General features: G+C 42.3%; 1 protein-coding gene across 7 annotated transcripts in view; it reads right to left on the bottom strand.

Moving 5' to 3' along the window:
- Positions 1-5368: 5368 nt before the first annotated feature.
- Positions 5369-14089, bottom strand: part of KDM4C (lysine demethylase 4C) — a 418510-nt gene continuing 409789 nt past the window's right edge. For all 7 annotated transcript variants that reach the window (XM_035305424.3, XM_035305451.3, XM_078368791.1 and 4 more), the window contains 2 exons: positions 11142-11234; positions 5369-6465 (listed from right to left, as the gene is read on the bottom strand). In XM_035305424.3, the coding sequence (XP_035161315.3) occupies positions 6289-6465; positions 11142-11234 (270 nt within the window). In that variant the 3' untranslated portion in view covers positions 5369-6288. The remainder of the gene's footprint in view (positions 6466-11141; positions 11235-14089) is intronic.

The raw sequence follows: 14089 nt of genomic DNA, 5'->3' as shown, positions 1-14089 counted from the left end.
CAGAGACTGCAGTAAGCCAAGACCACCCCACTGCACTCCAGCCTGGGCAACAGAGCAAGAGCTTGCCTGAAATACAAAAACTAAAATAAAATGCTATAATATATGGAGACCAAATGAATACTGTTCAGTGAAAACTAAGAAGCTAATTGTGGAATTAGATAGCAATGGTGGCTGTACGACCTTGTGAACATACTAAAAACGACTTGATTTTACATTTTAAAAGGATTAATTTTATAGTATATGGATTATCAATTTTAAAAAAACCTAAATAGTTGAAAGTTAACTGTGAAATGACTTTCAGCTCCACTGCAGTCCTATGACCACACTGAGACCCCTGGAATCTCAAATGTAGAAATCTGAAACCAATGCCTCTCCCTCAGACCCTGCCTCCTGATGAAAGACCTTTCAGTCTCCCTCCTGCTATATCTGCTGAACAGTTATCTTCGTTTTCTATTGGTGCTGTTATGATTAAATTTAGTGGCTTAAAACAACCTGCATGTATTCTCTTACAGTTCTGGAGGCCAGATGTCTGAAATCAGTTTAACTGAGCTCACGTCAAGATGTCAGCAGGGCTGGTTCCGTACCGAGGCTTCTGGGAAACAATCTGTCCCCTTGCCTTTTCAGCTTCTAGGAGCCACCTACATTCCTTATTTCTAACTCTTTCCTCTATCTTCAAAAAAGATCTCTTCCACCCCATGGCTGTCTTTGTCACTGACCCTCCTGCTTCCCTCTTAGGTGGAACCTTGTGATTCACACTGAGCCCACCCAGATAATCCAGGATAATCTCCTTATCTCAAGCCTTTAACTTAGTCACATCTACAAAGTCTCTTTCTGCCACGTAAGGTAACACTCACAGGCTCTGGGATGAGGCTACAGACATCTTTGGGAGCCATGATCCAGTCTCCTATGGCCTTCCACTTCCTAGAGGTTCCTCTTTTCTCCCAGTCAGTCCCCTCTTGACATCAACTACCTTTCTTATCCAATACAGAAAATGAGTGGAAAGAAACTATTCTCTTTCCAGCATCTTCAGTTCTCTCACACTGTTTTCCTTACACCAAACCCAGCTAGATGCCCCCTCCTGGAACAATTCTATAATCTGCCTTCTCTGTTCTTACAATCAGGAAATCAGTCTTCCGGATAAAATCTCCCCTTTCCTGTTGAAACCAGCAACTCCATCTCCGCTCCTAATCCCTTTCCCTCCCTTCAGGACTCCTCCAGAAATTATTCTGTTTAGATCTTCCATGTCTGCCCTTCAACTAGATCCTTTCCCTTAGAAATAAATACTTTCTCCTACCAAAAAGAAAAAGTGGCCAGGCACAGTAGCTCACGCCTGTAATCTCAGCACTTTGGGAGGTTGAGGCGAGCAGATCAGTTGAGGTCAGGAGTTCAAAACTAGCCTGGCCAACATGGTGAAACCCTGTCTCTACTAAAATACAAAAATTAGTCGGGCATGGTGGTGCATGCCTGTAATCCCAGCTACTCGGGAGGCTGAGACAGGAGAATCCCTTTAACCCAGAGGCACAGGTTGCAGTGAGCTGAGATCATGCCACTACACTCCAACCTGGGCGATAGACCGAGACTCCATCTCAAACAACAACAGCAACGACAACCAACAAACAAAGAAAAAGTGAGGACTTCTCATTTTTCCCTGGCTAAAGAAAATTTAAAATCCTGGGCACAGGACAACAAATAATCCTAAGAGAACTACAGAATGTTGAAGGAAGAAAGCAGACTAAGAAAGGACTTCAGGATTTAAGGAATCTGTGTGAACAAGGCTGAGTTCTCTGGGTTTCCTTTTTATCTCCTATATACCTTGGATTTGGAACTGGAATATCCTGTAAATGGCAACAACCAACAATCAAACAAAATTTAAAAAGAAAAAAGCCCCAGGAAAAGTCTGTTATGTCTAGTCAACCAACAGGGAAAGGAAAAATCCCACAAAACAAAAGCATTGACAATGCTCCTCCTACCCCCGTCAAACACCGTGTATGTCCCCTGCTTCCACAGTGTCAGTGAAGACCACACAGGAAGTCCGGGATTCCCCTCCACCCTTGGTGGCAGCAAGTGACCCAGGACAAGACTTCCCTCCCCACCCGCCAGCACTGTGTTGCTGGACTGCATGTGGGGTTCTGCACTCCATTCTCCCAATTACATACTCTTACTAGGAGTTGGTAACATTTTCTTTTTGCTTTGACCACTGCTTCTTTTTGAAACATATTCTTCCCTTGCTGTCCAGAAAACCACAGCATCCTGGGTTCCCCATCCCACTGAGCCCCCACGCACAGGATCCTCTTTTTCTACTCAACTATGTTTAGCCGTTCTCTAGGGTTCTGATCTCTGCTCATTTCTTTTCTCATGTGACATGTCTTCTCTCTAACTAGCCTGCCCTCCATCCCCCTAGATTTTTACTTACTTAAAAAAAAAAAAAAAGTTGAAACAAGAAGAATGAATAAGCCTGGAAGATAAGGATTAAAAATGAAAAAAAAAAGTCACATTCATTGAAGTGTAATTTATACATAGTTCATTCATTTTAGTGTTAAGTTCTATGAATTTTAACAAACATATGCAGTCCTGTTACCGCCATCATAATTAAGATAAAGAATATCTCCATCACCCCCAAAATGTTCCTTACATCCTTTGGTGTTATCCTTTCCCCCACCTCCAGTCCTTGGCAACCACTGGATCTGTTTTCTGTCCCTATAGTTTTGCCTTTGCCAGGAGGTAATTTTCCTGTACATATTTACATCTACCAATAAAGATAGTGCCTTTCACATTTATATCTCTAATGTTAACCTTTCTTTTGAGCTTCAGACTCAGCTCTCCAATGTCTCGTTTGGGTCAGATTGAAGATCTTTTCTTCTTCATGCCTTGAGAAGGTGGAGTGATTCAAAAGTTACTCAACCTCTGTAAGTTTTAGTTTTATTCCATAAAAGAGGGTGATGGCATTTATTTTACTGATTTATTGGGGGGGTTAAATAAGATAAATGCCATCTAGGAGACGACAGGCTGTGTGTACACAACATATGCTCAATGCATAACTAATTGGCTACTTTTGATGAAGCTTTATTTTCTCAAAGGGACCTCAAAGTTGCCCGGCCACCTTCAGATAATGAAGCATGGGGTTTCTGAGTCATAGGCCAACTTGCTGGAGCATATTCAGGCCTCATCAGAGACTAGAAATCATTCTTCCCACTGGCCAGTACTATCTATGTGTTCCTATAAGATGTCTGGAGAGAGGATGTGTAACTCTTCAGATAACTGCTCATCTGAATTCTTGGAAAGACTTCGCAGTACAATTGAGTCTTGCAACAAACCAATTACTTCATGTAATGAGAATGCCTCAGGATCTCTGCTTAGCTTCAAGTTTATGGGGCTGATTTATATCTTAAATGAAGATTGTTTCATTTCAGATTCCTTTTACTTAAAGGCAAAAATAAAGCACAATGTTATCTTGCAGCGGATACTACTCTAATGATTATTCATAAGGCCTCCAGGACATTTAGAGTAACGTGCATGAACGGCCTTGTTTCACATTGGATGGGTACAGGGAGAGGTGGCAGACCCATCCACTCCTACGTACTTTTGTATTCTAAGTCACCATGTTTTCACATACTGTGACTCCGCAGCAATGTGTAATAAATTCTGAGAAGCCATGTGATACTTCAGTGGATGCTTCTCAATTTCTCTCTAGTTGAACCGAAAAAAGAGAAAGAAAAGTCCTTTAATAAAAGTAAACTGACCAGGATCACATTGTTCTTACTTAGAACACACAAAAAGGAATTAAAATGTTATGATACACGCCAGGCCATTTTTACTAATCCCTTAACCTCCAGAGAAAGGGCTTGCAATTAGTATTACATTAGAATTGTCACAGCTAAGCAATTCTTTTTAATACTAGAAGGAGTTTAGCTGATTTTATGCTACACATATACACTAAAAATGCAGTTAGTATAACACAAAAGAATTAAAATTACCATTGAGGTGCCACACAGTAAGTGAAAAAGGTTTAACGGTCTGTCTGGTCATAGAACTAATAACCACTTTATGCAGAATGCAGTGAAACAAAGGTGCCTTTCTCAATAACCAGAGTGCATCTGTGGCCAGCACTGTTTTGCTAAGGCCATATACAGCTGTACTTGGTTACAGGCACATTTGTTAAGTGAGACTATAAAAAACAGCTGTATTTGAGATGGCACAGACCTCTGCACATTTTCTCCCTGTGGCAGCCAATCAGAAATCTTGCTGACAGGCAAACTTGTACAGAACGAATGATCCCATTTAGATTAATTCCTCTTAATGCCTTACCCAGGCCTACTTTCCTGGCATCTCATGGAGAGCAGGTCAGTTCCATTCAAAACCTGGAGATAGAAAATTCAAGCTTGATTAGTTGATAAAATATACGACTATACTGGTAGAGAATGTGGAGTGCTCAGTCTCTGTTAAAAATAAGGCTGGTGGGCTCTACCCCAGCTCAGAGTTCAGGTACAAGGCACTCTGCACAATGAGCACCCAGCCAGAGAGCAGTCTAGGGAACTGGGTTTTAGCTGTGGCTCTGTCCTTACTGTTTTGGTCTTCACTCTCCACCCAGGACCAGGATACACCCATACCTTTTGCCATAAAACTCTGAAATGCCATCCCAATCCCTGGCTCTGGGCTTTTGCCCATAGGATGTTAACCAACACCCCGGAGGGCTGAAATGTGCTTACCTGGCTGTGATTGCTTGCTCTCCTGCCTCTGCCATTGACATGAGAAGAACATACCTGGCCTGCCCACTGGGCCCACTAGAATGATAGGAGACCAATGGAGCAGGTGTGTGAACTAGTCCATGCCAAAGTCAGCTGTCCAGCCAACCCTGCCCAGATGAGTAGACCCATGAGAGAGATAAATGCTTTTTGCTGCAAGCCACTAAGATTTTGCAATTTTGCAATTGTTTGTAATGCAGCAAAACGGTGGCCCTCATTAACTGAAGCAGTCGCCAAAACTGCCTGCCCTTGGGCATCCCTTTTCCTATCTGTCCTCCAGGTCTCATTGACACAATGAAGGAGGGACTGGAGGAACTCTAATTCCTACTAATGACAGCTGCGGACCAGGAATCCTGGGACAGAAGGTGACCAGACTCCAGGGTCTGAGATCCACTCAGGGCCTAGAAGGAGTTGAGGAAAACGATCCCACTGGTACTGACGTGGGCAGACAAGGGACTTTATCTCAAAAAATATCGCCATGAATGCGCCACAACCATGGAAACAGTCAGCGACAGAAGGAGGGTCTGAAAAACCTGGGCCGCAGCATGTCCTGATAGCCAGCTCTCCAACAAACTTGGTTTTCTATTGGTTTAAACCCAGACAAATAAGCAAGTCAGAGACAGGACTGGAGAAAATGGAAATCTTTATTTTTAAACACTAGTACATTTCCAGGCTGCTTTAAAAAAGAAAAAATTGTGTTACATTAGTTCAAAACTATGCATCAAAGCATATTTATTTAAACTCTAATTTTACAAACACATAATGAAAGAAACATATATTTTATAAATATCTACTCAGAATATGTATTATGAAAAAAAGTGTTTAAAAATAACAGCCCCAGATCTCCCTCTTTAAATATATAAAATTCGCATACAATTCATAAGAATTCTTTCTCAAGAGCCAAAAGTTTCATTTCACAAAGGCCAACAACTCAGTTCCCATCAGACACAATCAAAAGCAATAGGAATATTTAAAAATGTAAAAGTTCTGTACAAGGGAAATACAGATAGCACATGGGTAAATCTCATTAGCATACATGCCATTTATGTTTTAAAAATGTTTTATAAAAACTGCCATTTAAAACAAATAAGTGAGGGTACTTCCCAGACTGTGGAAAATATATAAATTATCGCCCTCCCCGCCGGGTACCGAGGCGCCACCTGCTGGAGTTGGAGAGAGAGGTCCCCGTGTGTTTCCTGACAAGGGGCAAGCCCACACACGGGGGACCTGCCTCCTCTGTGGCAGTGGCTTTTCCTAGTGGGTGATTCACTAGTATTTCCTTTCATTTAGAAAAATTCTTTGGGATCATAGAAGAAAATTGCTCACAAGTGAAAGTAAGACAAGAGATGATTTCAGATTGCAGCATCCAATTAATAATGTATATTTTGTATTTTTGGTGACCAAACTCTGGAATCCTGATTTACCACTGTCAGAGACACGCCCCGTCACCTATGCCAGCAAAACTCATGGCACAGCCCCAAGGCTGTCCCTTCATCTTCTCTCTTCCAACCCAAGCTGCTCTGTTGCCTGCAGCGATGTACAGAGACTACTGTCTCTTCTGACACTTCTTCTGGAAGGAGCTCTTCAAAAAAGTGCGGTACACAGGGTCGGCCACATATTCGTTCTTAAACCTGGAGCTCAGCACTCTCTGTCTCTTTCTCTCCCCTTGGATAATATCTGCTCCATAAAATGTGTCTTCAAATCGCATGTCAGAGGCTGTGGACTGAAAGCAGCTGGTGTTACATTGCAAAACGGCACGGCACTTGATCTTCAGAAGACTGGACAAAGGCCTGACTCGCTTAGCTGGGATTAGGGTGGAGATGCCCCAGTTACTAGCTCAGGCTAGAAGGGCCCAAGGCATGGCTTTGGGCTTTCCCTCTCCTCTCCCACCCAAAGTGGGGGGCTCCATTTAGCCCCATTTTCTCCAGGGCCTCCCTACCCACCACTCCTAGGGACCTTCCCCAAACAAAAGCAGGATAAAAGGCTTCTCATTTTTAACTCCCCTCATTTCTCATTTCCCCTCTGGTTCTTGCCCAACAAAGTTTTCAACAAATGTCAACCATCATCTCTAAGTTACCTTTACTCCTACTTAGCTTTGGGCCTCTGCCCCACCCCTTCCCTGAAACTGTTCTTGCTGAAGTCCTGATTGCTAATTCCTGTGACACCTTCCTATCGCTAAACTGACTTGACGATTCTGCCAACTAACTACTGCTTAAAGCTCTCTTCTCCGTCACTTTGTAAACCCATTCTCCTGCTTCTCCTTCTCTGGCTGCTCATTTTTGATGTCTCAGGGGTTCCCCTTTTTAACTATCTGCTCAACTACGAAGCCCTAAGGCTTGGCATTAGGGCATCTCCTCTCCACTCCCGTTCCCTGGGTCTTTGTGCCCACACCCCTGGCTTCAGTGTCTGTGCAGAGGCTCACATCTCCTGTGCCAGCTCAGGCCTGTAAGTGCATCTGCCCAGCAGGCGTCACAAAGTCCCTGTCTCAGAGGCCCTTCAAATCAACCTGCCCTAAATTGAACTGAGAGCCTTCCTTCTCCATCGCTGTCCTTCCTACCTTCCATAAAAGGTGCCATCCACCCCCATGCACCCAGTTACACTGGCCGGAAACCTAAAGTCATTGTAGACATTTCCCCGCCGTGTCCAGGATTCCTCCTGCATGTACCTTGAAGTGCTTCAGCCTGTCTTCTTGATCCTTACTGACCCTATGAGGCAGGCCCTCACACTTGCTCTCCAAACCACTGCAATATATGCTGTACCTCCAACCTATTTCCCACAGTACCATAGGAAGAAAGCTCTCTAAAAGCCCTCTTATGATAAGGCTCTACATGATCATATGGCCTTGCTTATAATTTTCCAACAGCTTACTGCCTTCAAGATGACATCCACTTCCTGGGTTGGACCTACATAAGCTGGCCAGAAGCCTGCCCCATGCTCTGCTCAGACAGCATCAGTTGCAGATCCCGGCCATAATTGCCGGGTTCAGGGCCCCACGCTTCTCTGTCTTTGGACACACTCTTTCATTTCTGTGAAAGTCATTCTATTCTACAGCTTCTGCCCTTGGCAAGCTTAAGGGTCCTTCTCTGGGACTCTTACAGCCCTGACACATCCACTCAGTACGATGAGGGCAGTGGTAGAGATAAGGGGCAGGTAAGCTTCTCCCCATCAGAGGAACCTCATAAAGGTGAGGATATTAGGGGCTGTGTACCCAAATTTATATGTATTCCCCACAGCAAACAATGTGCCTAGTACTTGGCTTTGCTGTTCAGTGTTATCTGCGTAAGGGCATTGTGGGCTTTTTCTGCGATACTCAGGTAAAGCCTGACGTCTATAGTAGGCAGTATTTTTGCTTCCCAATTCCCTACTATCTTGCCTCCTAAAATGCAGCTGTTTCCACTGAGGTGGGTGACTTCTGATGACATTAACACACTGCACATTTAACTGTGCTGAGGCTGCTTCCCCTGGCTGCTGGCAGGGGCAGAGGTGAAAGACGCTTTAGGACTTGAAAACACATGGGCCATGATAAGAGAAGAATAAGAAAACAGCTGCAAGGAAGCCTAAAGAAAAAAACTGGACCCAAGTGCAAAGCTGTGCATGTTTCCAGCCCGTTCATGGGATGGTTACCCAGAGTAACAGGCCACCTCCACAGCTTCCCCCAGAAACTACCTAGTTTCACTTGGGAAGAAAACAAAATCATTATGGGCTGGTTGGATTCCCTGTGCCATTAGGAGAAAACACTTTTGTTTCATTCATTCTTGGCAAAATACTTCCTCTGAGTAATCTTTCACTTTTATAAGTTCTAAAGTTATCAAAGAAGAAAATAAAACATCTATGAAAGTGTTGGCACTGTGCGGAAACAGGAAAAGTCAGCCTCTCAAACACAATAATAAAACCGATTTACCAGGAGCACTAGCTAATTATGCACCGTTGCTATGGTTATTCTCTGAGACAATAAAAGGTAATGGGGCTGTTTCTGAAGTGAGTGGAAAAGAACCCCGCACAATCACTGAGGTGGACTGCTGGCTCTTTTGAACAATTTCTCCCCCAGTCAGCGTGTGTCTGGGTAAGCCAAAGTCATTAAAACACAAGGCCTCCTGACAAGGGCTGCTAACCTCCCTCCTTAAGAAAACGAAAAAAGACATTTTTAACCATAAAATATCTTCCATCAATGAGTTTTCCAATTAGATTTGTTTTGTCAACTGGAAAAAAAAATAGCAATCACGGACAGATTAACCAAAGGCCTGAGGGCTATGCACCAACCCGAAGGAGAGGTAGGCTGGCTGCAACAAGACCCTGCACGGTTTTATTCAATAACAACAGAGATGGCCAACAGGACTTAAGTGACTGTGAGCCTTTGTTCCTGAAGATATTTTCTACTTGGCTCAGCTGCTCAGCATAGCAGGCTGCATCAGAGAGTGTGGATGTGATTTATATATTTCAGTTTTTTTTTTAATTAAAAATTTTATGAGAATAAAAACAAAATGGAATGTTGGTAAGCTTGTTCAGTGAAAAAGACCTTAGAAAACCCAGGAGCTGTGTTCAGAGACAGCCACAGGGCAGGCATCCTGATATCTGAGTGAAATCTACTGCGAAACAGGGATTGTGTTCAGAGTATTAAAGCAATGAGCTTTCTTCTAATGTGATTAAGAAATAGTATTTGAAATCTATAAGACTCAGCTGGTAGGATGCTAAGTCATACATGGATTACAAAATGAAAGACCTAAGAGACTTCCCAGAGGCTACCTACTCCACTCCCTACCCTCTAAACCTCTAGGTGCTGAAAAAGGAAAAGAAAAGAGCAGGAGAGGAGAGGAGAGCAAGGAAGGTAAGAGGGGAGTCTGAGGAAGATAGGAATACAGAACAAGAGGAAGCTATCTCTAATATTTCAAAAAGGAAAGATTTTCTCAAGAGATTTCAGGGTCTCAGAACAGTGACAAGTCATCTCAGGTTTTTAGGTTTTTACTAAGATTTGGCTGCTGTCTTTACAACAGGAATATTTAATCTTTTCTTTGCTTGTCATTATTATCTAGTGGTTACTCTATTTACAGGTGTATGGGTCCCCTCTGAGCCACATTTCTCACTGAGTGGGTGGCAATACCACCACTCTTCTTGCCGATTTCACGTTGAAGGACCTTCCTCTGAAGGATGCAGCTGAGAGGAAAGTCAGTTCCCACCTGATGCAGTTACTCTGCTGTCAGGGTCCCATCTGATGGGAAAAAAGCTGCATATACAACTGAACGTTTAAGGCAAGCTTGTCCAGTCCTGGCCTGCTGCCCAGGATGGCTTTGAATGCAGCCCAACCCAAATCTGTAAACTTGCTTAAAACATTATGAGATTTTTTTTGTAATTTTTTAAAAAATATGATATAACGATAGCTCATCAGCTATCGTTAGTGTATTTTATGTGAAGCCCAAGACAATTCTTCTTCCAATGCCACCCAGGGATGCCAAAAGATTGGACATCCCTAATTGAAGAAAACCCTTGGTTTTTCCAAAATAACCAAATAATCTATAGTTACTCTATCACTACAGACCGGTATACCGTAAGCACGTACTAAACTGAAAGTGTCAAGTATTCAGAAAAAAAATTCACTTTAGTCAGAAAAACCTCGTCCATTCAAATTTCTCTATTTAGGATTTATCATTTTACAGATGCAATAGATATAATTCTAAATGAGTAAATCTGACTTCATTTTAGGGTCCACTAAATATTTTATGATACAATAATATAAAGCCAAAATTATTGTGAATTATATTTTTCAACAACTTCAGTTTTGATTATTTGTCTGTGTTTATCTTTTAATGGTATGCGAGGGTGTGAAACTAATATTTCCCTTTTTGAAAACTGCTTTAGTATTCCCACAACTAGCATTTAGGCTGTGCTTATCCCCTTTATTATGAAAGTCAGAGTTTAGCTGAATTACGAGTTGACACAAACATCAGTGACTTTCTGAGACAGAAGTTAGTCAATCCATGATAAACCTATTGAAGAACAGATAGACATTCACTTACACTGAGTCCTCTTTGATCTACCCCTGAATACTTTCTTTTAATGTTGCTTCTACTAACAAGAGTGCAAATGCCTTGATGGTATCTTTCTTCACTCCTGGTGCTCTGCACAGAGCACATAGTCAGTAGCTATTTTTGTGCACCAATAAATGTTAACACAAAGAAACACCATTTGACTTCATTAGAAGAAAAATAAGGCACATGCATTCATTCCCTGATTTTGGCTGAATCTGAAGTTTGCATTCAATTAAGTTTCACTGAGGAAAAAGTTACATTGGCTTGCTTCATAATTAATCCAAAACCCAATTTGTTTCTGCCAGGCTTGGGAAACATGAGGTGAGGACAAGGAATTCACTTGGCAGGTCTCCAAGTGGCATCTGCCAGCACTTACAAAACGAGCTTTCACTCTCTTGGGTAACTCTTCATCTAAAGTGTAGATGTCCTCTCTCTTCATTGCTATCTGGGATCCATCTTCAAACTCAACCTAATGAAAAGTAAGATAACATGATACACATTAAAAAACAGTATTGACCATTTTTAAAGGTTCCAATTAACTACATAAAAAAGATGAAAAAGACTCAAGCAGAATAAACAAGGGAACCAGCCAACAACCAAGGAAGTAAGAAGACTTCTTTTTTTTCCCTTGTTAAACTGCCCAGTGCAGTGGCTTATGCCTGTAATCCCAGCACTTTGGGAGGCCAAGGCGGGCAGATAATGAGGTCATCTCCAACTGGCCAATATGGTGACCATCTGGCCAATACGGTGAAACCCCATCTCTTCTCTAAAAAATACAAAAATTAGCCAGGTGTGGTGGTGCGCGCCTGTAGTCCGAGCTACTCGGGAGGCATGGCAGGAGAATCACTTGAACCCAGGAGGGGGAGGTTGCAGTGAGTCTCCATCTCAAAAATAAATAAATAAAATAAGTACATAATACATTTAAAACAGGCCAAAATTTTTGTAAATGAGTGTCTTGGAATATGGAAAATGAAAACTTTACCTGGCAAAACAAAAACAAAGAAAAGTAGCTGCTGATCAAATGGAAATCACAAAACATGAGACTGTGGGAAATTTAGCATTAAGAAAGTTTGGGTCCGTTAACACCATTGATTTCTTTAAGAGGTTCTGACAATGTAACCAGAAGAAATATTTCTCTCTATGAAAGAAAATGTAACATATTTCCTTTTTTTTTTTTTTTTTTTGAAACAGGGTCTTACCCTGTTGCCTTGGCTGGAGTGCAGTGGTCTGATCTTAGCTCGCTGCAACCTCAACCTCCTAGGCTCAAGCAATCCTTTCATCTCAGCCTCCTGAGAAGCTAGAACCACAGCCATGCACCACCACCGCCCAGCTATTATTATTTCTTTAAGTAGACACAAGGTCTTACTAGACTCAAGCAATTCACTTTGGCCTCCCAAAGTGTTGGGATTGCAGGTAAATAGCCCGGCTGTTTACTCTTATACAATAATCCTCCCAGATAAAATAATTTATCCAATTATCACAGAGCTTGAACTTTCAAAACTCACTTTTGTCAAATTCAATCAAATGCCATCAAAGGAGCTGGGAAAATCTGTTTCTCAAATTCCTAACATGTAAACCTAATCAATGTGTGAAAATACATCATCATCTAAAACAAAATGTTTAAAACTTTTTTCACACTAACCAAATGGAAGCAAATAATTTCATAATCAGTTTTTTCAACATTTTAAAAGATTTTATCAAAGAAAGGGTAAATGACACCAGTTAACAGAAACCAAGAGTACCTTGGTTAAGGTTGGTTTAGGTTTAATCCAACATGAACTCACCTAGCAGAAAACAAAAGGGATGTCATCAGGTAGAATACCTAATATGTTCTAATTCTCAACCACATAATATTTTTGTCCCTAAATTTTGTCTGAATTTTTCACTTTTAAGAAATGAAAATGGCCAGGCGCCATGGCTCACGCCTGTAATCCCAGCACTTTGGGAGGTCAAGAAATCAAAACCATCCTGGCCAACATGGTGAAACCCCCTCTCTACTAAAAAATACAAAAGTTAGCTGGGCGTGGTGGGGCTTGCCTGTAGTCCCAGCTACTAGGGAGGCTGGGGCAGTAGAATTGCTTGAACCCGGGAGGTGGAGGTTGCAGTAAGCCGAGATCCTGCCACTGCACTCTAGCCTGGCGCCTGGCAACAGAGCAAGACTCTGTCAAAACAACAACAACAACAAAAAAAAAAAACAAATTAAAATATGCTTGTACTTCTAGTCAAAAGGCACGTTAAACCACACAGCTGTGTTATGTTAAAAAGAATCCAGAGCTTAAAAAAAGTACACTTTTTTTGTTTTGTTTTTGGAGTTTTTTTTTTTTGAGACAGAGTTTTGGTCTTGTTGCCCAGGCTGGAGTGCAATAGCATGATCTTGGGTCACCCCAACCTCCACCTCCCAGGTTCAAGCAACTCTCCTGCCTCAGCCTCCCGAGTAGCTGGGGTTACAAGCTTGTGCCACCACACCTGGCTAATTTTAATTTTTTTAGTAGAGAGAGTTTCACCACATTGGCCAGATAGGTCTTGAACTCCTGACCTCAGGTAATCCACCCACCTAAGCCTCCCAAAGTGCTGGGATTACATGTGTGAGGCACTGCGCCAGCTACACTTATTGTTTAATTAACAGAGTATCAAACTGATAGCTGCACTTTGAATTAAACAAACACCCTCTTAAGCTTGGGTGGATGATAACATTAACTGGCCACATCTGTGCCAATGCACTGGTCTACCTTTGCTGAGACGGCCAGGTGGGTATGTCTCAAACACAAAAGTTACCAATTTGGGGGTTCCTGGTTGATGAACATCCATCACTGTCTTAATAAAAATCAGACATATAATTGAATGTATGATTATCCACATACTGTTAGCATTTGAAGAAGCTAAACAATATAGTGGAATTAGATGCCAGTCACATGAGAACTTCCGCTGTCACTTCCAGGAGGGCTGATGATAAGAAGGGTTTTCTTCCTGGCCTTGTTTGAGTAGAATCGTTTCTTTTTTTTTTTTTGAGACAGAGTTTCGCTCTTGTTACCCAGGCTGGAGTGCAATGGCACGATCTTGGTTCACCGCAACCTCTGCCTCCTGGGCTCAGGCAGTTCTCCTGCCTCAGCCTCCTGAGCAGCTGGGATTACAAGCATGCGCCACCATGCCCAGCTAATTTTTTGTATTTTTAGTAGAGATGGGGTTTCACCATATTGACCAGGATGGTCTCGATCTCTCGACCTCAGGATCCACCCGCCTTGGCCTCCCAAAGTGCTGGGATTACAGGCATGAGCCACCGTGCCTGGCCAAATCGTTTCTTTAACGTTAAACTAGGCCAAGGTG

The sequence above is a fragment of the Callithrix jacchus genome, chromosome 1, assembly GCF_049354715.1.
Source record: "Callithrix jacchus isolate 240 chromosome 1, calJac240_pri, whole genome shotgun sequence".
Classification (NCBI taxonomy): Eukaryota; Metazoa; Chordata; class Mammalia; order Primates; family Cebidae; genus Callithrix; species Callithrix jacchus.
This window is presented reverse-complemented; position numbering and strand designations above follow the sequence as displayed.